The sequence below is a fragment of the Rousettus aegyptiacus genome, unplaced genomic scaffold (genome assembly GCF_014176215.1).
Source record: "Rousettus aegyptiacus isolate mRouAeg1 unplaced genomic scaffold, mRouAeg1.p scaffold_m13_p_3, whole genome shotgun sequence".
Taxonomy (NCBI): Eukaryota; Metazoa; Chordata; class Mammalia; order Chiroptera; family Pteropodidae; genus Rousettus; species Rousettus aegyptiacus.
In genome coordinates, this window is record NW_023416306.1 from 110,200,398 (window position 1) to 110,224,858 (window position 24,461).

Sequence of the window (24,461 nt, forward strand, 5' to 3'; positions counted from 1 at the left end):
ACATCCCAACACAATTCTCTATGCTTTTTCTAATTCCGTTTTGGCAGGGCACAGAGAACTTCAAGTTTCCCTCAACTTCAAAGTTTGTTACTCCCTACTGGGCACATTATATCAGGCATACCGCAGGGACAGTTTTCTCCAGAGGAAAACATGTGGCCTTAATTCCACCTCAGGCAGCAACCTCTGTGGATGATTCTGAATGGGAAGCAACCAGAGAGTGAAAACATCCTTCCTATTGTGCTCTTGTTGAAAAAGTACCTCAGCTCAAGGGAGGAGATTTCAGCTCAAAATAAGGAAGAACTTTCAAGCAGTCACAGCCTCCAGAAGATAGAGCAAACTCTTTCAAAAGGAACCAATTTCCTACCAGCCAGATATGAGCAGTCACTGGGAAAGATATTGTGTAGGAAATTCAAACATCCAAGAAGAGGCTGGACTAGCTGTACACAATGACCCGGGAACCTGTGCATCTACAGGAAGCTGGAGGATTCATAAAAAGTAGGAGGTCCCCTTTGTGGTATTGTTGAGCAAGCTAGAAAGATCTTGCTTAAAAATATCTTCTTCATTGACACCTAAAATTCTATCATCAGTGGTTTCTTCCTTTAGGTCAAATATTTCTCTCTCCTTAAGATTTTTTTTTTTTTTTTTTTAAGGAGTAGCAATTTAAAAATTTCATCCTTGGAGTGAAAGGCCCTTCAAAAATCCCCCCGCCCTAAGAAAGAAAATATGAAAACCCCATGAAATAATGAAAAGAAAGACAGGAAGGATAGAAGGAAGGAAGGAAGGAAGGAAGGAAGGAAGGAAGGAAGGAAGGAAGGAAGGAAGGAAGGAAGGAAGGAAGGAAGAAAGGAAGGAAAACCTATGAGAAATTTTGCCCACACCACAATTATTTAAAACCAAGTCTGACAAGGACTGAGACATCTTTGTAATTTCTCAAATATTCGTGAGGTATGCTACAAATATTTCCTCCTCAACATCCCAACCGTCTTGCAATTTTACCTGGCCAATCTTAGTAGATTCTATCTTCATAGCTACTCACTGCCTCCTCAATGTCAACTCTCACTTCTCCAAGTTTTGGAATTCTAGTATCATTAGTGGGGAGAATAAATTCAACTAAGAGTCTTCCCTTCCATAACAGTCAGTGACTTGAGCTCTTAACTCTACCCTTCTACCTCCTTCTGCTCCCATAAGCCTATTTAAGATTCTGGTGAAGTCGAAATTAGTGAAAGGCTTTGTCACTAGGTACACATGACTCTCCTTGTAGCCTTGGGTGCTCATCTCAGTTTTTCCACTGAGGTCTGCAAATAGGGTCTAAAAATACCTTCCTCAAAAGAACACTGTATTTGCATGGCATATAGTCGATGCTTGCTTGTGTCAGTTAGGGGCCAGGCTGGAAGTTGATGGAATATTTAATCTGAGTGTTTGAGAAGACTTTCATGAATAAACAATTGACAAATGTTAAGCTACAGAAGACTAGACAGTGTCAAACACCGTACTTACGTTTAAAAGCAGTAAGTTAAAATCCTTGTAAGATTATAAAATTAAATATATATTTAAGTATTATAAGTTATATTTTGGGAAAATCTGTAAGTTAAAAGTAAATTAATCCCTCCCCCCTCCCAATTTTTTTTAACACTCAAAGACAGGTGTATTTCTTGCAGACTTTTCTACGTGCAAATACACATAGGAAAAAATGAGTTTACACTTAGCACTCTGTAACCTTTGTAGGCCTTGGCTTCCTTGTCTTTAAAATGGGCCTATGGGGTTATCATGGTTACCGAATGCATTATTACACTTACAACTCTTAATAAGCAGTCAATAAATATAATTATTAGTTTTTCACTCAATAATACATGAGTTTATTGAGGACACACTATGTGCCAGACACTGATCATAAGACCTTCACATCCATTAATTCAATAAATAAGTCTATTAGTAACGCCCATCCTCATGAAGACCCAAAATCAAGATCATAGATAATAAATAATAATTTATCTTTGGTTTTAGGATTTGTTCTATGAGCTTTGCAATGTTTCCAAAGTTTTCATTTATTTAATAATGCTCTTGTCTGGCAAGGTTAAAATGAGTTTCCCTCTGACCCAAAAAGCCCTCCGAAGAGTGTTGACATTCACAAGAATCATAAAGGTCAGTATTAGGAGCAGCAGAACATTCTAATAACTAGAGCTTTTGGTTTAGAACAGGCTTTGGTTTCAATCTTGATTCTGCCTGGCTCTGTGGCATTGAAGAATAAGTGTCTCTAAACCTCATTCTTTCATCTGTAAGATGGGGCTATTTTCTATTCTATCTTACCTGACTGCTGAGAGAGAATCATTGGAGAACGTGAATGATAGTATCTTGCTGAACAATGTAAAGGTCTACACAGCTGGAAGTAGGTTAGATCTTACAACAGAGCCAAATTCTAGGTAAATAAAAAGAGATTTCCAGCTCTTCCATACCCCTTTTCTAATCACTCCTCCTTCAGCTAGAATCCCAGTGTCCTGTCTGCCCATTCTACCTTCTTTGGTGTCAAACCTGGATTATACCATGCCCTCCCTACACATCATTTGCTCTTTCCATCAAATTGACCCTGAAAGTCATGGCACTGGCTTGAGACAAACTGTGGAATGAGGAAAAAGCTTATGTCTTTGCTTAGATCCCTCTTTCCATATTCTTTTCCCCTTTTACAGTATCCTCGTGCAGAAAGCCCTCTGATGAACTCAGTGTGCTGACGGCCACACCTGATCACCTACAGTCTCATTAATAGTAATAAGTGCTATTATAATATATCAATAACATTTAGTAGCACTTAGTAGGCGCCAAGCAATGTGAAGATTTTTTGACAAACATAATCAAATTTAATACAATCCAATGAGGTAGATGGTTTCATTATTTCCATTTAACAGATCTGGAAACTGAGGTAACTGCCCAGATTATACAGCTAGAAAGTTAAAGAATCAAGAAGCTATTTCAGTCTGACCAACAGTTGAGACTCAGTAAATACTTATAGAATGAATGCATCAAGATTGATCGACGATCATGGGACACTATTGTATCACAGGTGACTATTATTTTTATAGGGCAGTTTGACCCTAAAGTCTGTGTTGTAACTGTCCTCCAGATTCCTGTCATTTTCCTATTTTTCTCTCATTTAATGCCTTGACCCCAGAGAGCTTCCAAACACATGCTAGATGTGAAATCTTCTCCCACAAAGTAGGCAGACAAGTAAAGTTAGAGTTTGCCTTCCAATACTCTTAAAACATAACTTTTTCTACCCACCCCTCATCTCCCTTTTTCCTTCATTCCTTAAAAAAGAAATCATTACATCATCGTATTTTCTCACCTAAGAAAGTCTTTTTAAGTACCAGCCACCCTCATTTCAACACCCTGGGATCCTAGGAGCACCAGAGAGAGGTGTGGTAAGGAGAGCAAATATATCAAAGTGAGGAATAAATGCCTGCCGAGCTTATTAGCACCCAGGCACAGAGAAGAAAACTGCTATTTTTATCAACTTTATGCACTTTAATTTAAATAAATTTAGGAGTAACTTGATAGGAAAAGGGTTCCTTTGGAATTTTTCATTCCTTCTAATAAGGACTGGCTATCTTATGTGCCCTTTCTAGCCTGGTTTTTTTTTTTTTTTAATCTCCACATGTATAATGTGTCAGTTTTTACCTTGGTTCCCTTATGAAATCACCATCTCAGCCACTTGCCTTTGGCTTCTCGCCCAGGCATAGGCCTGACAGAAAAAATATAGAAACTTTGTGGCTGTGGTGGAGTGTCACCTCTGTGACCAGGAGTTAGGGCTTTATCTCTTCCCTGTGATTCACCAGCTGGGTTTTGATCACTCAGTGTAATTCTAATAATATGATTCGTTTAGCCAAGGCTGGTTCGTGACCCAGTGCACGAGCTGGCCTTTGAAATTTAATTACATCTATTCATTTTCTCACTCACAACTATGCCATCCATGGATACCCCAGAATATGCTTCCATGATCTGGCACATCATGCACATCCTCAACTTTTGGACCAAGATTTTTGTCTCAAATTCAGGAGTCACAGCCATCCAGAGTCTCTATGCTGAAATCTTGTATTTAGAGAGTTAGCATCCCTTTTGCACAGACACTTACTAAATGTTTTCAATAAAAGACAAAAATGAGCCCCCCAAAACTCCACCGCATTTCTCTTCATCCTCTGTCTATCTAATAGAAGTCCTACACAGATATACATCAAAGAACAGACATGGGTACAATAATCTTTTCTCTGCGACAGAATTTTTGTGTGTGTGCTTTTCTCTGCCCTGAATATGTATTAGTTTTGTAATCACGGGAAATGACTGTTGGGTTGTTGTTGTTGTTGCTGTTGTTTGTATTTATTTTTTGTTTTTTAAAGAAAAAGTGTTTCTTTTTATTTCCTCTCTCATCTCTGATATTACAGGAATCAACTAAGAGGAGAATCACACGTCAGAGTTGGCTGCCTCTCTAGGATTTCACTTCAGCTTCCACTTGGTCTGCTGTCCAGGTGAAAGCACTCTGTTTTAACTGCTTTGAACAAATCGAAATTCCCAGGACACCTTCCCTAAAGACTGGTCTGCCACATTTTCTTGCAACCTCTTCAGAAGTATAGAAAACTGCTTTTTGAGAATATCTTTATTTTCCTCCTGACATTTCCAGATCTCTCTCTTGACAATCTAAAGTTTACCATTTGACACGTCAAGAAGCCATGTAGAGTGGAAAGTGCACGGACCATATATCAGAGAACTGAGTTCTGTCCCATCTGTGTTAAAACTAGCTATGGTTTTGGACAAGTCACCAAAACTGAGGCTCTGAGGTGCTGGTGGAAAAGCAAGTACCAACCCATTCTATACTCTGCCTACTCCATAGACAGAAGTTGCAAAGACCAAATAAGATAACACATGAGGAAGAGGTGAGAAAAAGCATCTACTTGGATTTTTTCTGTAACTATCTTTATTGCTGTTATGCTCATTAGTATTACTATTACGGCTCTGATAACTAAAGAAAATAGTAGATAATATTGCAATTTGACTTCAGTTCCTTGAAAGGGAGAAAGAGTATATCCGATGTCTAAGTCACCAAGTTATCTTTGGCCTTCAGCACAAATTGAAGTTATATTCTTATACATTTTAATGAAAGAAAAGACTTGCCTTTATGATGTCAGATGCACATACAGTAGTCTGCTTGCCTCTCTGGAGGAAGGCACTAGAACTCTATTGCTCGTGTTCTTTTCCATCTGCAATTGGCTGTCCTTCACTGTTTTCTACGTGAAGAAAGACCAGCCCCAGCTACTTTTTTTTTTAGTTTTCTCCTACATGTCTTCTGTATCCTGAGTGTCTAGCTCAGAACTGAATATGCGTAACTACTGTGTTCAGTGTATATGTGCTAAAACAGCAGATGATTTTTTAAAGTACCTTTTAGGCTAAGCACGGTGATGGGAAAATGGGGCAGGGAGAGAAGTTTCTAGACAGCACTGGGAAACCATGGCCAATGAGCATATGGAGAAAATATGGAGAAAAAGAAAATAGAAAATTAGACAAAAAAAGAAAATTTATTTGGAGAAATCAATCATTTGCAAAAAGCCTGGCCCCTGCCTGGAGACAGGTACGATAGACAATGTGACCCAGATCAAACATCTCAGAGGTACCAAAGTTCACCGATTCTATATTTAGGTGCCCGTTTGTTCCTGCTGGCCAGAGTTGCCCACAAATACAGACTTTTCAGTGCACACAGGAGCAATTTTCAAAAAGATTTCTCTTTTAGGAGAGGGAGATGTAACAAAGCTTAATCGGTTCTAAGTGATTGTGAAATATTGTATCAATTTACAGCAGAAAGGTCATCACAGTGAATAAACATGAGGATTCTGCTCAGTGTCTGGGATTTAGCAGACTAACTCCCACTAATGTTATGGGGCCATGCTGCCAAATCCCCAACCATCACCCTGGGTATTTGCTCCAATCCCTTACTGCTGAAATTGAAATGTATTTTCCAAATCAAAGCTGATTCTGAGATGGAATCTCCACCTGGTCACACAGGCACAGTGTGGGTGCTGCCTGGGGACCTGAAAGTACTCAAAAGGACGGCGTTAAGGAGCTTTGCTGAAAGGTGTGTCTTCACATTGTCTACCCAATACAATGTGTGTTTCTTTGCCTGAGGCACGATGTGATCTGCTTACTTTACAAACTCACCTCCCACTCCTCTCTGTGAACTCTGGGCAAAACAAAGTCCCCCAGTTCTCCACATATGCCCAGGCTTCTCTGTAGGAGATGAATATTTATGTTGGTCCCTATCTCCTTCTCTCTTATTCAAGGAGATCCATCTCAATGCACTCAGCTGGTTAAGTTTTTCTATACCTGCTCCCCCACCATCTCCAACACACGCACTTGCACACTGGACATGATGTCTCTTTCCTTAGATCTTAGAATACTTTCAGCCTTGAATATGGCCCAGTTCACATTCTGCCTTAAGAAGCTGTCTAATTCCCCCGCAGACAAACCGTGGGCCCTCTGAGGGTTGGGAGTGCATCACACCTGTCTGTATTTCTTGTAACTCCTAGTTCAGGCCTATGCACAGCAACGGAGCTCAAGAAAGCGCTGAATTGAATTAAACGACTTTCTATTGCTTGATGTTTTTAGCAATTAGGACTTTCAAGGAGGGGGTGGGAATTGGAGACTTGGGGCATAATTGTAGATGATGGATTCTTTATTAAGTTAAATAAATATGATTTAGAGAGCACCCCTAGTCTTTGGGGTCAGAGAGAAGAACTGGCCCATTCCTCAGAACTCTGCTTGCCACAGCTACCAGAGATTTAGGACACTGGCCTGGGTGAACTGTGGACCCGATTCACAACAGCAAGTCAGGGACTAATATTTGGCACCGGCGTCCCTCAGAGGCCTCTAGATTTATGCCTATGGCCCTCAAGTCTCAAAGCTGACAAGAGCCACTGAGTATATCTTAGCCACAACTACTCCTTTAGGCTTAGTTCAACCAGGTCTGTTTTAGTTAACACACTAACTATCTGGTGTGTAACTATCTTCTAAATGAACGTAACTTTTGGGTAGTCACAAAGCTGGCTTGCCATGCCCACTGACTATCAGAGCCCTAGCTGAGATAAAATTGAAAATTTACCCTCCGCCTTCTCTTATTTTCATTGCTTCCATGGAACCTACAGGATGTCAGGACATATCTAAGGCAAAGGATAGTCTGTGCTCACTGTTTCTACTTTCTCACATTCCACTCACTCACCAAAATACCTAAAATCAGGACAGTGGAGGACTGGAATATTTAGGAAATAATATTTATATTGCTTTTAGTTTCTTCATATTTTACCAAGTATATTAGTCTGCTTGAGCTGTCCTAACAAAATACCACAGACTAGGACAGTGGATGCTTTTTGAGGCTTTTATCTAGCTTATTAAGCTACTTATCTAGGTGAATGCTTACAAAAATTGAATACCAATAATAGGCCTTATTTCTTAAGATTTCACCTTCTTTAACTTTATGACACCACTTTGCAACTTTCCTTTGCTAGCCAGCTCTTTTCAGCTTCCATCCTGGGCTGCATCTCTGTCCCCTCCAGGTTCTACACTTGGTCAGCTCCTCTCACTGTTATGGCTGCTGCTTCCGCTCCTAAAGCCCTGAGAATTGTTGTTAGTCTTCCATCCACAGCTTCTCATCACTAACTGTGTGTGCGATGAAAACAGGGCACCTCTGCGGTGACAATTTCATACTTCCCTTTTTCTCCTTTCCCAATTCTCCTCCAAAATATCCGATTCTCACAATTTTATGCCAATGTCTCCAACTCACTTATTCTCAATCCTGACTGCACATTCAAATCTGCTAGGAATGGAAAATAAAATAGATTGGTGCCTAGGCTACAGTATCAGAGATTCTAATTTAGGTGGTCTGGAGTAAGCCAAAGGCATTAGTATTTATTAAAATACAGTTCTATTTTCCCATCGTTATTGACATAAGTTTTCATCTTTTTGTCTGGAAAGTAGCTTTGACAACTCTTCTGAGAGCTGAAACGTAGGTATGATCCTAAGTTTCATAGAGCATGAGCTCGATGCTGTTTATTTTCTTAAGTACACAGCTTAATTAGCTTAAGATGAATTCCATTTATATCAATTATTCTGGTGTTCCACTCAATTACTTACCCAGCCCCTTTTTGTTCTCTAAGGCATCCCATTTATACAGTAAATTATATAGTCCTCCCTAACCATAAGGATACCTAAAGTTTTGAAATACTCGGTATATAGGCTAAATTCTATTCCCCCAGGTCAGAACGTGACTGTAGAGTCTTTAAAGAGGACTAAATTAAAATGAGGCCATTAGGGTGGGCCCTAATCCATTCTGACTGGTGTTCTCATGAGAAGAGGAAATATAAACACATAGAGAGACACCAAGGACACATGCATGCACACCAAAGAAAGACCATGTGAGGACACAATGAGAAGATGGTCATCTGTAAGACAGGAAGAGAGGTTTTGGGAGAAACAAAACCTGTTGATACCTTAATCTTGGACTTGCAGCTTCCAAAACTGTGAGAAATAAATATCTGTTGTTTAAGCCACCTAGTCTGTGGTATTTTGTTAGGACAGCTCAAGCAGACTAATATACTTGGTAAAATATGAAGAAACTAAAAGCAATATAAATATTATTTCCTAAATATTCCAATCCTACAAGATGAATGCTTATACTATTGTCCAAGAAACCCACTGTCTTAATTTTAGGTATTTTGGTTTCTTCAACTGTACAATAAAAAGTTTGACTTTGTGTCTTCGCTGGATGCTTTTAGCTTTCATACATTCTGAGCCTATTAGACTATTCCCAGATGAAGGACTGAGGATCCCATCTCTCTGGTAGTAAATGACATAGTGACACTAAATGTCACATATGGCTACAGTGGGTAAGGCACAGTTCCCACTCTCAAGGAGCCGCACGCTGGTCCAGAAATGTCTCATCACCACATAGCAAGTGACAGAGTGACTCTTATGGAGACTCACTACATGGATATTAAGCCAGTCTGGAGGAGAGTTTAGAATAAGTGGATAGCAAAATTGATTTTTAATGGGTAAAGAGAAATATACCCAAGGAAAGGAGGTGGAGGGATAGATATTCCCTGCAGGAAAAACAAAACAAAGCAGCATTAAGAAAGAAAGAAAGGAAGAAAGGAAGAAGTAAGAAGAGAAGTAAGAAAGAACGAAGAAAGAAGAAAGAAGAAAGAAAAGAAAGAAAGTCAAGAGAAAAAGAAAAGCAAGAAAAAAAAAGAAAGAAGAAGAAAGAAAGAACGAGAAAAGAAAGAAGAAAGAAAGAGAAAAAGAAGAAAGAAAGAAAGAGAAAATAATAAAGAAGAAAGAAAGAAGAAAGAAAGAAAGAAATAAAGAAAGAAAGAAAGAAAGAAAGAAAGAAAGAAAGAAAGAAAGAAAGAAAGAAAGAAAGAAAGAAAGAAAGAAAGAAAGAAAAGGAAAGAAAAAGCAGAGGTGACAAGAGAAACCATGTTCTTCCTGGTGCTCTCGTAACCTCCACACTCTTAATTTTAAATCCAGTACTTTTCCTCTGTCCTCAGAGCTCAAAGGGTACAGCTGTTATTGCTCATATTTTTAACTCTTTAAATATTCGAGGCCTTAAAAATTACGAATTCTGTACTGTCAGCTTTTTCCCCCACCAGGCTAAGTAACTTCACTCTCTCCAGGCTATTCTTCAAACTTTTAAACCCAGTTCATGCATTGGCACCAACTACTAACACTGACGTGCGTGCGCGCACGCGCGCGCGCACACACACGCACACGAATGCACACACAAATGCACACATACACACAGGCCAAAAGGGCCTGCAGTTGACCAAAAATTCTTTTAAAAAGAAGAATATTCAATTTACTATGGTTATAAATTTCAAAATTTAATTATCTCTAAACTTTTACGTTCAACTTAGAAACCTTGTTTTTCTTTTTATAAATAGTTAGATATTACTTTCACTTTTACTTTAAAAATATTAATATTTGAGTAACTTAACTTTTATAGACTAAATTTTTTAAAAGGCCCTTAAATTTAAGAGAGGATATTGGTGCTGTCCTCTCACAGATTACAGATTAAGGTCACATCCGTCACGTAGCTATATGAACCATGAAATCATCAGTATACTTTCCTTTATTAAATAGAAAGTTAAAGAATCAGACTGACACAAATCAGTCATTCTGAGGGATGACTCTATATGTCAAGAGGAAATAGATCAGTTCCGCTTAAATGGGGTGCATTTCTACCAGGAAACACTATTATTCTTCTAATCTTACATCATGACATAAATACAACAGCCCTTGTTTTCCACACAAATTCCTACTTCTTTCACACCCAAGCATATGCTAAGAGATCTCAAATGACACTTTTCCTCCATCTCTGAGAGGTGTCTTAAAACATTTTTAGCTCACCAAACACAAAACAGAGGAGGATCTGTTTCTTTACTCAAGAATTGTCATTTTCAACTGCCTATTTATACTGCAGATGGAAACCTATAGATTGAAATAGACACATTTTCATTCTAAAATGGCATCTACACTACCATAGTTAAAATGTGCAACACCTCTGTTTGAAAAACAATCATGCAGGAAATTCCACATTGCTTCTCAGTGTTCAGACCAAGTGCTCACTGGAATTAGAAGATGAATAGCATCAAAGAACTGAGAAAGAACATTAGTCTATTGAACTAATGGGACCACACGTAGATACAAAATGCCAAAAATGATAATAAAATGTGTGGCTAGAAAGTAAAATCTTATGACATGTAAGCAAATGATCAGTCTTTTCTGAAAATAAATAAATAAATGATTGATTAAAAGTCTAGAACTGTGCTAAATAATATGGTAGCAGCTAACCATAGATGGATCTTTAAATTAATTTGAAGTAAATTAAATTAGAAATTTAGTTCTTCAGTTGCACTGGTCACATTTCAAGAGCTCGATAGTCATTACCATGTGGAGCAGCAAAGGTAGTTTAAAATTTCCGTTATTACATTTGGCTGTATTGAATAGTGGTGGTTGAGAGGGTTCTGTTTTACTGGTTTAGCATCATTTTAAACATCAGGCCTTAAAGAGATGATAGGGAGCACGGCATGCCTGCCATATGTGACAACCTATGGCAGAAAAATATGGTGGAAAGGGGAAAAAAATTCCACTCCTGAAATGAGCTCATATGATATAGCACTGACATTTTATTACAAGAAATAGCCTTAGACAAACAGAGAGATCTTGGACTAAAATGGAAAGGAGTTAGTAAATACTACTATTTGAATAACTCATTACACTCTTCTAAACATTTATAAAATATATCAGCCTCTTCTCATTTGTTAGTGGCTGATTGGACTTTCTCGGTCATCCCTCGAACTCTATCCCATCCACCTCTCACTCCCTGCCCCAAAGGTTTTGCTTTTTAAAATATGTAATAAAACATGTTTGAACATATGTTTAAATAAATAGAACCCAAATCAAAATAGAAAAATGCAGACTTCCCATTTTACAAAAAAAAAGGCAAGAACTTTATTTATTTTAAACAAATTCTTGATTGTGTGTTAAACCACATCAATATCTAAATCAAAAATCATAATGATGCAAAGGAAACAGGGCTTCATAAAAGCACATTATCCAAATGTTATTCTCGGCCAATGCTTTAACTAAATACACAGTGGATGTGAAAGGTACAGTATGGCACTTAAATAAATAAGAGCAAAGAGAAGAAAACATATTCACAGTCCAAAGCAATAGGTTTTTGAACCTTTGGTATTTGTCTCAAGCATCCGTAAACACGTTAGCCAATGGTGTTTAGTTCCAGGTTTCTTAAGCCAGTGATTGTGTGTATGTGTGTGTTTCAAAAAAAATAATAAAATAATAAATAGGGATTGACATGGGCTGATTAAGGTCTCTGGTGTGAGCACACAGGTAAATTCAAACCATGGCAAAATGAAGTGCTGCTGTGTTGCACAAAACTATATAAGAAAATGAGTGAAATACACCAGTTAGAAATTCTGTGGCTCGGGTAGACACCCTTGATATTAACAACAACAACAAAAATATGTTTAATGCTATCCAAAGTCCACAAGCTGGAAGGCAGAAATATCTCAAAGCTCATAACCACATGCCTAACAGTGCAACGACCATCTCACATAAGTGTTATAGTTGCATATTGCAATTCCCTCCCTCCCACCCAACCCTGTCCCTAATAAACAGCACCAGTGCAGTTTTAATTAGAAAATCAGAAATACTGAGACATTCCTAAGGTTTTTATAATGACTAAGGACCATTCAGATGGGGCTCTCATGCAAACCTTTGCCATGACCATTCTCCAAAAAAGCACCCCATGTAATTCCCTCTAGCTTTCAGATTAATCATATTAGGTCTACTGTAAGGCCAGATTCAGAAAAAAGCTGACATGCTATCCTGGATTGAGAGAGAGGGGCATGCTGATGAGGGTGGTACATAAAGGATGCCTCAAGGATGTTTGTCTTGCAGCTCAGGATGAAGGGATGTGTTGAGATAGGTCACAAATTTTGTACCAATGAAGTATTTGACTCATACCATTCGTCAGGATGCAGAGCTCAGCAGAGCTAAGTCCTACGAGGCAGCTGTGCAAGTCCACTGTTATCACGGTCGGACTGGGCCATAAAAGAAAAGGTCCCAAAGAAGTCCGACTCATCCATCTCATCACTCTTACCCAATTGTCTCTGTGGAAATTGTCTCAGTGGTGTGACAAGTAGTAATGTTTCTACTTTCTCTCCTCTCCCATTGATGCAAGATCTTCTCTTAACCAGTCTTATCTTATATCTCAATGGCGAGTCACATAAATGAGGGCAGATACAGCCATTCTGGAGCAATCATCTGCCCCAGGGACACTTGTCATCCCCTAGGCCTTCGCAAAACCTACTTTTTCACACATATGCGGAGTCACTGGACTGAGTCCTGCCAAAGTTGGGAACACTGACCCGGGGCAGGTCCTTGTTACGGATCTCATAGACTGACTTCCTCTTGGCCTGGGCCCCTCGTACAGCCAGCTTGATTTTGCGCCATCCCAAGTGGTTGAGTTCAGCCAGGTTGAGCACGACACAGATGCCACTCACGGCAAACATGAAAACTAGAAAGACAGTCTTCTCAGTAGGCCGGGACACATAACATTCCACCTCCTTGATGCAGGGATAGCGGTCACACTCATACAACCCTGGGACGCTGAAACCATAGAGGAAGTATTGGCCCACCAGAAACCCGATCTCCAGGGCATTTCGGAAAACCACTTGGATAATATAGAAGCGTGAGATGCCTTCCTGCCTTCGGAGCTTGGATCGTGCTGCAGTGCGCAGCCCTGATGGGTGTGGGTTCAGCTCCTTGACCTCTAAACAATCTGGCTCCGTCTCCTTGCTGGTGTTCTCTGTGTTCTGCAGCACCCCATTGACAATGGCATTTTGCAACTTCTTATCATCTCGTTTTCCACCACCACTGCCCCCACCCCCAGTTCCTCCAGGACCTCCCATGGACTCAGGGGGGTCTCTGTCCAGGGCTAGGAAGACAGTGGAGTAGCGGCGTTCTCGCTGCTTGGCGGACTGGTGCACAGAGTAGGTGATGAAGCAAAGACTAGGGGTACACACCATTATGATCTGGAAGACCCAGTAACGTATGTGGGAGATGGGGAAGGCGCGGTCGTAGCAGGCCTGGTTACAGCCGGGCTGCAGGGTGTTGCACACAAACATGGTCTGCTCATCATCGTACACCGTCTCCCCTACAATGGCCACGATGAGAATCCGGAAGATCACCACCACAGTCAACAGGATCCTGAGCAGGGGAAGAGGGAGGGAGAGAGGTTCTCATGGGCTGAGTCACAGACTTAGGAAATCCCTGCTCCTCCCTTTCCTGCCCTGGTGTTTACCAGGCCTTTGGGGGAGCTGTCCATCCCAGTGTGGTACTGAACTGGGAATCTAGGAAACCTTTTTGTCTCTTCTCTTTCTGCTGCGTGCTAGTTCACTGGGAACACTTCATAATAGAGAGACCTCAGGTATAAACAGATGAAATCTATCTGTTGCAAATGGATAGATTCCATTCGTATATATGTAATGTACAAAGGCACAAAATACACTTTCACTCTGGATATTATAGCAAATGCACACAGAATATCTGAACAGAGTAAGTACATTTCAAAGTCTACACAGAGTGTGCATGTAACCACTCCAAGTGGATGTTTATCCTCAATATGAATATTGAATTTAATGCTTTACATAAATAAGTAGCTATAAGTGTATATGCATGAATACACACACACACACACAATTGTTAATTGGGTGTGTGGGTTTCTTACACGTAAGTTAAAACAGCCAAATCAGTTTAGTTTAATAAATATTTGTCGGGAAAACATACATCTGCTCCGAAGAGCAAATCCGTCTTCCCATTTGCCCTTCTCTGTCCAAATACAATCCTGCTTTCCTTGTAGATTCTATTTAGGGAACCGGATGGAGATTGGCTCTGACTCCGGAGAGTGGGGGGACCACGACTGAGCCAACAACTCCTTTTCCGCTGAGAGGAAAGTGACCCCCCCCCAGTGGTGCTTCATAGAGAAGGGATGGGGGCGCGCTGAGCAGCAACAGCTGGAGGAGGGGGGCATCGCTGGGCATCCGGTAATCCCTCAACGCCGGGAGCAGAGGCGCATGGACCGAGGACGATAGGAAAGGGCAGAGAATGGGCTGGGGGCAGCTGGGGCTCGGTCTGGACGTGAGATGGGAGTCCCGGGGGCCGCCCGACGGCCAGCTCGGCGCCCTTACCTCCCGATCATAGTGGAGTGCTGCTGCACCGCGGCTTCCAGCAGCCTCTCCAAGATGGTCCATTCCCCCATCGCTGTGCATCCGGAGGCAGCAGACAAAGACTGGGCAGCACTGGGCACGTTCCCGCTCCTGGCCCCTCCCTGGGCCGCACCTCCCGGCTGGGAGCGAATTGCCCACCGATTAAAGAAGCAAACAAAAATGTTTAAAAATCCACGAGTCCCGTCTCCCTTTTATTGTACTTAAAAAAGGGAAATGAGGAAAGAAATCCAAGCGCGCCCGGACCGATGCGGCAGTTAGCGCAGTCCGAGAAGCCCGCACGACCTCCCGCACCGTCCGGGGGTCAGCTCCTGAGCCCGTGGGTGCCCGGGAGGGAGGCGGGGCGGGGCTGGCAGCGTGCAGGTCCGCGAGCTCTCGCCCGCGCGCGAGAGGTCTCCGGGCTTCACTCACCCCCGGGGTTGGGGGTCGGGTAAGGATCCAGGCACCAGCCCCCGCGCCTGGCACTTCAGCGGGCACTGGGCGCTCCCGCGCTGCCACCTACGAGACCCGGGCGGAGCGCGCGGAGCTGGCTGCCGGGCTCGGGAATCCGCGGCCGCCGCCTTTAATCCGCCCTTAAGTAGTCTCCGCCTGCGTCACGCCAGGTCGGCGAGCCGAGCGCGGCGTGCGGCTGTCGCTGCGCGCGGGAGCCCGAGGGGCAGGGGACGCCAGCAGGGACGGAGGGGGGCAAGAGTCCTGGGAACCCGGCGGGGAGTGGGGCGAATTCGAGAGAAAGGATCGCACTGCCCCTCGGGGCTTCTCGGGGCGCCCAGGTAACCTCACCTGACCGCCAGCTCCTGCAGGAGGAGGGGCAGCCTGGAACAGACGCGCGGGTGAGTGGGGAGAGGCGTGAGTAGTAGTTTGGCTTCTGTACGCGCAGCCCTCACCTTTTGCTTTTTGTCTTTGGGGAGACAACGGAGTACCTCTCTAAATGGAGATACTGGTTGCGGGGAGAGTGGGGGCGACAGTAGGACGCTTTTAAGTCTTCCATGGAGAGCAGTGCTTGGCTGAGAGGGAGCCTGCTGTTCGGTGGCTGCGTGGATCCGATGCAGGGGCGAGGAAAGCCTGATTAGAGTTCATTTAGGCTTAAGCTTAAAAGGCAGGTGTGAAGTTATCTCTGAGCGTGGGGTCTGGGCACAAGTCTGTACTTTAGCGGTGCTTAGCATGAGCAAGTGAGTGGTTATGATTAAAGGTCCTCCATCCCTCTCGCAAACCCAGACACTCTGTTATTTTTTAAATATATATATATATTTAATCAATTAATTAATTAATTTTTACTAATGGGGAGGAGGGGATACTTCTCATGTAAACCATGGTCGAGTCTGAATATAAAGAGGCCCAGTATTCTAGCAGCAGAAACAGCCGCTTACAACCTCACCCCTCCTACACTTTCTTTATCCGGCCTTGGCTGTCTCCCTTCAACCAGCAGATCCTGGTTTCTGTTTTTAAATTTACATTTTTGTTGTCAGTACTGTCTAGAGCGACTGCTTAGTTGGTCTCTAGAAACTGAAACAGTCACATCGGTCTGCTAATTAACTCAGGGGTTAGTATGAGGAAACACAGTAGCTGGGAGTGTTTCATATAAATGTACCAAAAGCACAATGGGTAAGTAGTTGTCACCCCCTAAAAAATCCAGCAGTGAAAGAGTTGCTAACTTTCTCTAGGCATATAATGAAGTCTTCATTATCCAAGGGATCATAGCACATGGGTGTATTACATAAGCCACACCATGATGAGCTTTGGGTTCCAGAGACACCAAAGTGGTTGGGTAGCTGGTTGCCCCAGGACCTGGGAGACGGGTACATGGCATGGACTTGAGTCCACTCACTGTGCGCTTCTGCATAAAATGCAGAGTTTAAAGGTACAACCTAAGCTTTAGTGTGAGAGGGATCAGTGAGATCTCTCTTAGGCCTGACACCCTTACCCTAAGGAAGCAGCTTTTCACTCCAAAAAAAGTAAGAGTCCACTAAAAGCAGAGAAAGGTATAGGGTGTAAATGGAACCTTAGAGCTAAAGCAGGCATATTTACTTCCTGCTGAGCAGGGAGAAGGTGCAAACATGGAGGTGGGTAGGTATCCTATTATCCAGTCACCTTCTAGAATGGTAATCCCTCACCTTAGACAAAGTATATTTTCTTAGACTTCCTCCTGCTCCCTTAAGGCTCTGGCTCACTGAGTTTCCTCCTTCTCTGGTAGATACTTTTGGAGTAAAGGAGCTCAGACAAGGAGTGAATGAATGAGAAAGTCCCACGGGAAATCTGTTTAACATCTTTAAACGTCCCAAAATAGGCTGCACAACTCAAAATCGTTATGTTCCATACATGTGGCTTTCCCAAATCCTTAAAGATCATATCCTTAGAAAGACCATAGACTGCAGGAAATACATTTTAAATATTCTTTCAATGTAGTTTTCAAACACTAGGCTATGACTACATTATCAATCATTAGTTTTTTAAAAAATATACTTTAATATGTCATATAGATCCAACATATGAATACATCTAACATGTGTATAAGCACACCTATACACAGGGCCGATATTTTAAAAGACTCACCTATTAAATTCGTTAGCTTGTTTTTAGATAAAAACCTTATTTTCCTCACCACACAATTAACAATTTTATTTTCAAAAGTCACTCATCAATTGTTTTATACTTATGGTGCTGTGTTGTGTTTCCTTTTTTGAGCCCCGTCAATTCTACTTTCAATTAATAATTTGTCCTAATGGTTCTGCATTAAATAGGAAAAGGTTCTGTGTACCGCTGGGCATTTCTGAGTTTCCTCAGGGCATTATCTCATCCAGCTAGATTCTTACTGTCCCAAGTCCCCTCTGATTGGAAATCCCCAGTTAAGTCACCTGGGAAGTTCTTTCCTTTAGCTCTTATTTAAAACTCATTTTACTCTATTAAAGTAATGGTTTTGGATTTAAAAAAAAAATGGAACTCATAGAATAAACTTTGGGATGCTCATTAAAATACGGATGCTGGGGTCTCACCTTAAGCCTGCTAAATTAAAATATATGAAAGCAAGGTTTAAGTACCTGCATTTTTATTAAGTTCTCTCCAATGACTCTGATAATAATTAAGTTAAGAACTTTTGGTTCCTAGAGTATTAGAGCAGGAAGGAATCCTAGAAATAGAGAAATCTCATCCCATGTTTCATAGATGTTAAAACTGACCCCAAAATTAGGTGGCTTGCCTGAAGTCATACAAATAGCTAAAGAAAAATCTATGGGGAAAGTGCTTGTTAAGAGTCTTGGAGAAGAGGACCCAATAATTTTTTTTTTTTACTTTATTTGAGCCAAACTGATGACATATGCTGAGGAGCAAGATCTCAAATGCTCCTGAGAACCAAATAATTTTAAAAGATGGCAAATGTGACTTTAGAGAAAGGAAAGGGGAATTAGGGTGGTTTGGATCACGAGGACATGGTATCTAAAGGAAATTAATACCTGGATTGTTGGCTTTGCAAAGCCGTGTCTTATCAAACAGTAATTTTCATTAATAGAGCAGGAGAGTATTCTCAGATCTAGGGGAAATTAAAAAAAAAAACTGTAAAAGCACATAACAAAGAGCATAGTTGAGTATTCTAATGCAGGGACCAAAATGATTCAGATTACTACATAGGTGTGTCTGGATTAGCGTTTATCCTTATATGCTTAGAACCTCATTCTCTTCTCGACCACAGATTTTCGGCTTCAAATATTTGGTAAATGAAACCCCTAGGAACTTTGTATAAGGTATAAAGATGAAAGTGAATCTGTGACCTCTCCTCTCCTATAAATTCTTGGGGAGCAGAAGGCATGCCTATATATCGTGGTGCTTTTCATAGAGTTTTTAGCGTCGTGGAAACTTAAGTTTGTTGAAAGAATAGAATGTCTACTCTACTCTCTCTTCCTCTCAACCAGAGCAAACTGCATGTTCCCTAAGTAGAGGTGGATCCTGGCTCCCCCTTGTTTGAACAAGAGGAGAAAGGTAGCCGCTTTTGCCAAGTAAAAGTCTGTACACACCTGGGGCAGCCTGGACCTCTCACTAGAAAGCCTTTTTGCTACTCACCAACTCCCTGCTCTCACTTTGTGCTGCTCTAGCTCGCCACTCACTGAGATTTCAACGCCCGCTGAGCTAACCTGGAGAATGCTGCAACATCAGAGAGGCAGTTTGGGAAAGCTGGTCACAGCCCCAGACATGCAGGCTCTGGGAGTGCCTGCATCTAGAGCCTCCTGGGGTTTGTGTGGCTCCAGCAGGAAGGCATTCAGTTTGGGATTGGTCTCTGTGTGAAAGTCCTCCACATTTCATTCACAAACAGCTAGGATTAACTGAGCTTTATCTCCCCCAGTGGCCTACATACATCTGTTTCCTAATGAAACCATCAAATTGTCTTCTGACGGGGCAAACCCAGCCTGTGTTGTGAGACTTAAGAGGACATAAGTGGCAAATGAAATCTCCTCTTTGCTGCAAAGTGGTTTTTCTCTTGTGTTTCCTTCCCTATGTTTAAGCCCCAGCTCAAATGTTGAGGGAAACACTTTTGTTTTTGCTGTCCAGACAAAATTTACAGAGTAATATTTCCTATGGGACTAAAGCTGTCCAACCTACCAGCCATAAGTAGCCCTAAATATGGTGGCTTGCTGTGTGGCCTACAACTCTTTAGAGCCTGTTATATTCCAAACTGTTCTGCAAGCTCATGGACCCAAATGCTAAACTGCGTCTTAGCCCCAAGAGACTGTGTATCCAAATGGCGAGCTATCTAACATCTTCTGCCTTCTAGTCCTGTGAACAAAACACTATGTATCCCCTTTTTTTTTTTAAACCACATGTACCAATTTCCCATCCCCAACCCACCTCATACATAGAGAACATACTTATATGTAGTAATATCTCAGGGATTAAGGTAATATGACATGTGGCCAAATAGGAGGTGTGAAATCACAGTAAATAAATTAACAGTCCATTAAGAATCAAATCAGCCCTGCTGACACATAATCTTTCGCGTTTATGTCAAGTTTTGATCTTCATTCACATCAGGAGCTTCCCAAAGGGGCTCATTAAACCTGCAGGAAGAGATTTCTTTTAAGTCAACACTATTCAGAATTCATTCAGCTATAGCATAGGAGAGCCTGACTGGAGTCTGGGCACCTACCTCTTCACATTCTCATTATCATTGTCCAGCCAGAGTCCCAGCCATGCTGGGTATAGCTGGGCCTCCTGCTGAGTGCGTTTCCAGCATGTATAATGGAGGTAAGGAAATTGCAGGGGAAATGCACATGGGTAGGACCTGCCCTTCACAGAATTGTTAAACTGGGAGAATATATGTTTAGTACTACATGTGCTTCTTCCACATCAGAGTGTGCTGCTTCAAGTTGAATTTATCCTTTTGTTTCATATCTGTAGTCAAGATAATTATGTCCTCAAAGGAAACTTCCCTAAGATCTGGAGCTTATTTTCATGGTTCATCCTTGCTCTCATATAATCATACATGGATTCTTCTGGTTACCTGGTGTCTTGACCTCCTGAAATTCAGCTAATTCCTGTTTTTGCAAGGACTCTGGGGGATCAGGGATTACACAGCCCAGAGGCTCTTCTGATTTTCCAGTTCTCATCAAGCTACCTGCTTTCTGACCACTTTTGGGCACCAGTGTCCAAGTCTGCTTTGAGGAGACTAGAAAAGGGGTACCACTCACTCGTTACTCACCACATGTTCATCTCCCTACCTACAGTATTTTGACAGTCAGGGTTTGTCAAGAGCATGGGCTCCAACTTGTTCATTTGATCTAACTCAGTCTTCTCTGACCTTCAGAACCTTCATACCCAATTTCTCTTTTTGATATAAACGCATCACCATTCCACCTTGACTATAGACTGCCTTTGGTCAGATCTCCCATTCCTGGAACTTGCCTTGAATCGACATCCTATTGACCTTCGAGTCTCCCACCGTGTGCTTCCCCTACTCCCGCCCCTTACTCCAACACCATAAAGGAAAGTAATCCGATAAGCAAGCACACCAGGGTGTTAATAACTGATAACCACTTAATGTATTATCCTTCTCAGAGGAATTATCCTCATTTAAGTTGTAAAGCCTTCATTCAAAGAAATGAATTTTTCTAGGGAGTTTTCCAAATACTACGCAGAAGGAGAGAATAGCTATTTTGGGGCAAGGGCTGTTCTGAGCCCTCCCAAATCACACCGTACAAACACTTGCTTCTTTTATTGATCTATAAGTGGTCCTACTTGTGGAAAAAGAGGAATTACATTAATGCAATGGTTATTAAATTTTACTGCAACTTAGAATTACCTGGGGAGCTTTGAAAAATCTCAGTGCCTAGGCTATATCCCAGACCAATTAAATCAGCATTTCTGGAGATGAGCCCCATGCACTGATATATATTTTTAAAACTCTCCTTGTGATTCCAAAATGCAGTCATGTTTGAGCACGAGTACAGTCGTACCCACCACCAACTACTTAGGCTCAACAGCCCTGCCTACTGGAGTCCAGGAAAGTAAGCTTTCTCCTCATGCTAGGAATAGAATTTTTGGTCACAAAGCCAGAATTTCATTCTGAAAATGTGTTCTGTGGTTCTGCGAGTACTTAGTATAATCCATGCAGGCTAAGTAGTTAGTTGCTAAACTGCAAACACCCATCTCATTTCATCTCAGTCCACTCTTGGCCATCTGGTCCTCTGTATTCCCATTAGAGGGCCATGTGTGTATTAATGAAATGATTACATCCGATTACATCTTTTAGGCAGTGCACAAGAAGAACAGTCTACGTATTTTGTTCTCCAACATCACTGTTTCTGTCATGATGTCAATAATTAAGTTATTCTTTCTATTTCATGCAGAGATGGGATGCTCTTCCCGTAAGGTGAGAATATAATTCAAATGTGTTGTCATTTACAATAAAGTTTTAATTTTGCTGACTAGTACCTATAATGTAGGTATTTCAGTCAAAAGCATACTTTCCCATGTCTGATATTTGTCTGTTTTAAAATGTCTGTCATATAGTTTATATTAATAACCAAGTCGTGACACCTGGCACACAAGAGGACTCACCCAAGAGCACCTAAGAGCTGAGCTAGTCACTTTTTTCTCTAGTTTCTCTAAGCTTCATCTTTATATCAGGTCAAATGGTTCAAAAGCCACATCCCTAGACTATATTTTTCTGCCATTGCTTGGTGAAGTAGAGAAGGGGAGGGAGGAAGGGGGCCCACTTATTGACCTAAATACTTACCACAGTCTTTCGTGTTTTTGTTGCAATCAAGACAATTCCCCTCCTAAGGGAAATTATAGTGCCAACTGTTCAAATATAAAGGAAGTTTTTCTATCTTGTCACACACATCTAAATTAGCAAAAATGAATGAACAATGGATGAACAGATGACTATCATGATACTCTTTATCAACTAGTCATGTTCTCTCTTACCCCTTTATCTTCCTTGAGTGTACTTTTAAAAATTGATAGATGTGCATGTATATCTACCATGCATAGATATGCATTGCTACCACTAAATTCCATTAATCCATTAATATTTGATCTTTGTACATGTCAATTCTTGGCCCTCCCATTTACTTGTTTGTTCAAAGAAGATTTATTCATTACCTACTATGTGCCAGGAAAACACAGTAGTGAACAAAACAATATGGTTCCTCACCCAGTGGAGTTTAAAATCATAGTAGAGACATATACTGGTTCATCAAATAATCTTAAGTACTAATGTGCAACTTTAAAATGGTGATAAGTGCTACTAATAGATAGCTCTGATGTACACAGCCCTAGGTGGGGCTGACCTGCTTTGTGGAGCAGGGTCGGGGGTAAAAGGCATTCTTATTTATTTATTTATTTTTAATTAATTAATTTTTTTTTTAGGTAAGGCAACCCTTGGTTGACCTCACAGATTGCCAAGAACTTGTCATCTTACAATCCCTTATTTTTTATTTTTTATACCTACAGCGCCTGGTCTTCCTAGGTGGTCTCCCATTCAAGTACTAACCTGACCTGACTCTGCTTATAATAGGCATTCTTTAGCTGAGATCTAAAGGAAGAGTAATAGTGAACCAGGTGAAAGGGGTAGAAAAGGAGTATTCTGACCTGGGGCCCTAGGGTAGGAGAGAATAACACATTCAAAGAACTGCAAGTTCTCGGTATTTGGTTCACAGACTACTGGGGGAGGGTTTGAGACAAGGCTGGAGAGGCAGGCAGGAGTCTGATAAAGCAGAGCCTTACCGACTAGGGTAAAGACATTGACATTATCCATAAAAGAAATATACAGTTTCTGAAGGCTTGTAAGAGGGGAGTTTAAAGATGGTACAACATAAAAACCTTCATGATTAGTTGAATTGTAATGCCTTCCTAATCATGTTGCCTCTTTCAGGCATGCTTGTCTCTGGGCACAGTAAACAAATTGTGGAAGGTATCCCCTTGAGACTTAGCAATTTCAAAGAAACGGTAAGACTGGGTACCCCAATTAAGAAAACCAGGGCTTCTGTGTACCCCCAGTCCCTGCTTTTGCCTTAGAAACCCAGGTTTTGCATTAGTTCTACAGTTTAGCAGGGGCCAGACTAAAGTCTAGATAAAGGGAGAAGAGCATGTCTGGACATTAGAATTTGGAAATTTCCTGAGATTTGGGCCATTCATTTGAAATACTATTGTTTAAAGATGGTGCAAAAATCAAATAGGACTAAGGAGATCAATGCTGCTCTTGGTAAAGCAGAACACTTGTCTCCCTAGGAGAATGTAAATTTACTCTAAATTTGGTGCTATAATTCAAACTATTTCTGAGGCTTCTCTTTTGGAATTGTCTCCAAGCTCCTTGTTAGCATGTAAGAATATCTTCATTACTTGAAAAACCACACCTTTTTTACTACAGGTTGTGGCAGCCAGCTTAATTACCAATTTGTTTTCATTAATGGCTTTGGAAAATACATATTTTAATGAGTCTGAATTTAAAAGAGGGAGAAAAAAATGACTTGCACCTACACTATGTAGAGTTTCTTGGCAACTGTAAGTTGAGATTCGGATTCCTTCTGCTTCTCCAGCATTCAAGTTGGAAGGATTCCTTGTGTTGCCCATTAATATTCAATGGCTTTTGGTGATTTAAAAAATCAAATTCCCCTTCAAAGAATTGGTTTGCCACCACTGAGGATATTCATAAACATATTCGCTAGCCCCAGAGCAAACAACAACAAGCTACCAGTGAGCGAGTTCCCAAGAAGTTTTGTGCACTGACAGCACATCGTAGATGGCACGTGTGTGACCCTATGAGGGGTATACGAGAGGAGCCACTTTGACATACGCTGCGATCACACCAAGTGTATGTGTATGTTGATAGGATTGGGTGGGAGTCCACAGTGCGTTTTTGATGAATGCATAGGTCATACAGGATAGGTTCTCCTTTTGCTCAAAGTGTGTTTCCTGGGACTATTGTTAGAATAACAGCATCGACCGTACCACCATCCATGTTTGCTTTATATCTTAGTATCTTGTCATTTTCAGAACACTCTCCCCTCTCCCTGGAAAAAAGCATTTAGTTCCTGGTGTGTTATAAGTATATAAAAATACGTGAATGATTACATTTAGAAGAACTTGAAATTATATTTTATAGTATTATTTTATATTTATCACTTAGTACAATCTTGAAAG

General features: G+C 41.2%; 1 protein-coding gene and 1 long non-coding RNA gene across 2 annotated transcripts in view; one reads left to right on the plus strand and one right to left on the minus strand.

The window, feature by feature from the left end:
- Positions 1–12,213: 12,213 nt before the first annotated feature.
- On the minus strand, positions 12,214–15,652 carry GJD2 (gap junction protein delta 2). Its single transcript, XM_016139610.2, has 3 exons — positions 15,615–15,652; positions 14,799–14,956; positions 12,214–13,818 (listed from the first exon to the last, which is right to left on the minus strand). The coding sequence occupies exons 2-3, from the start codon at positions 14,867–14,869 to the stop codon at positions 12,924–12,926; spliced, it is 966 nt and encodes a 321-aa protein (XP_015995096.1). The 5' UTR covers positions 14,870–14,956; positions 15,615–15,652; the 3' UTR covers positions 12,214–12,923.
- Positions 15,586–24,461, plus strand: part of LOC107508083 — a 29,002-nt gene continuing 20,126 nt past the window's right edge. The window contains exon 1 of the long non-coding RNA XR_001596247.2: positions 15,586–15,664. This is a non-coding gene — a long non-coding RNA (uncharacterized LOC107508083). The remainder of the gene's footprint in view (positions 15,665–24,461) is intronic.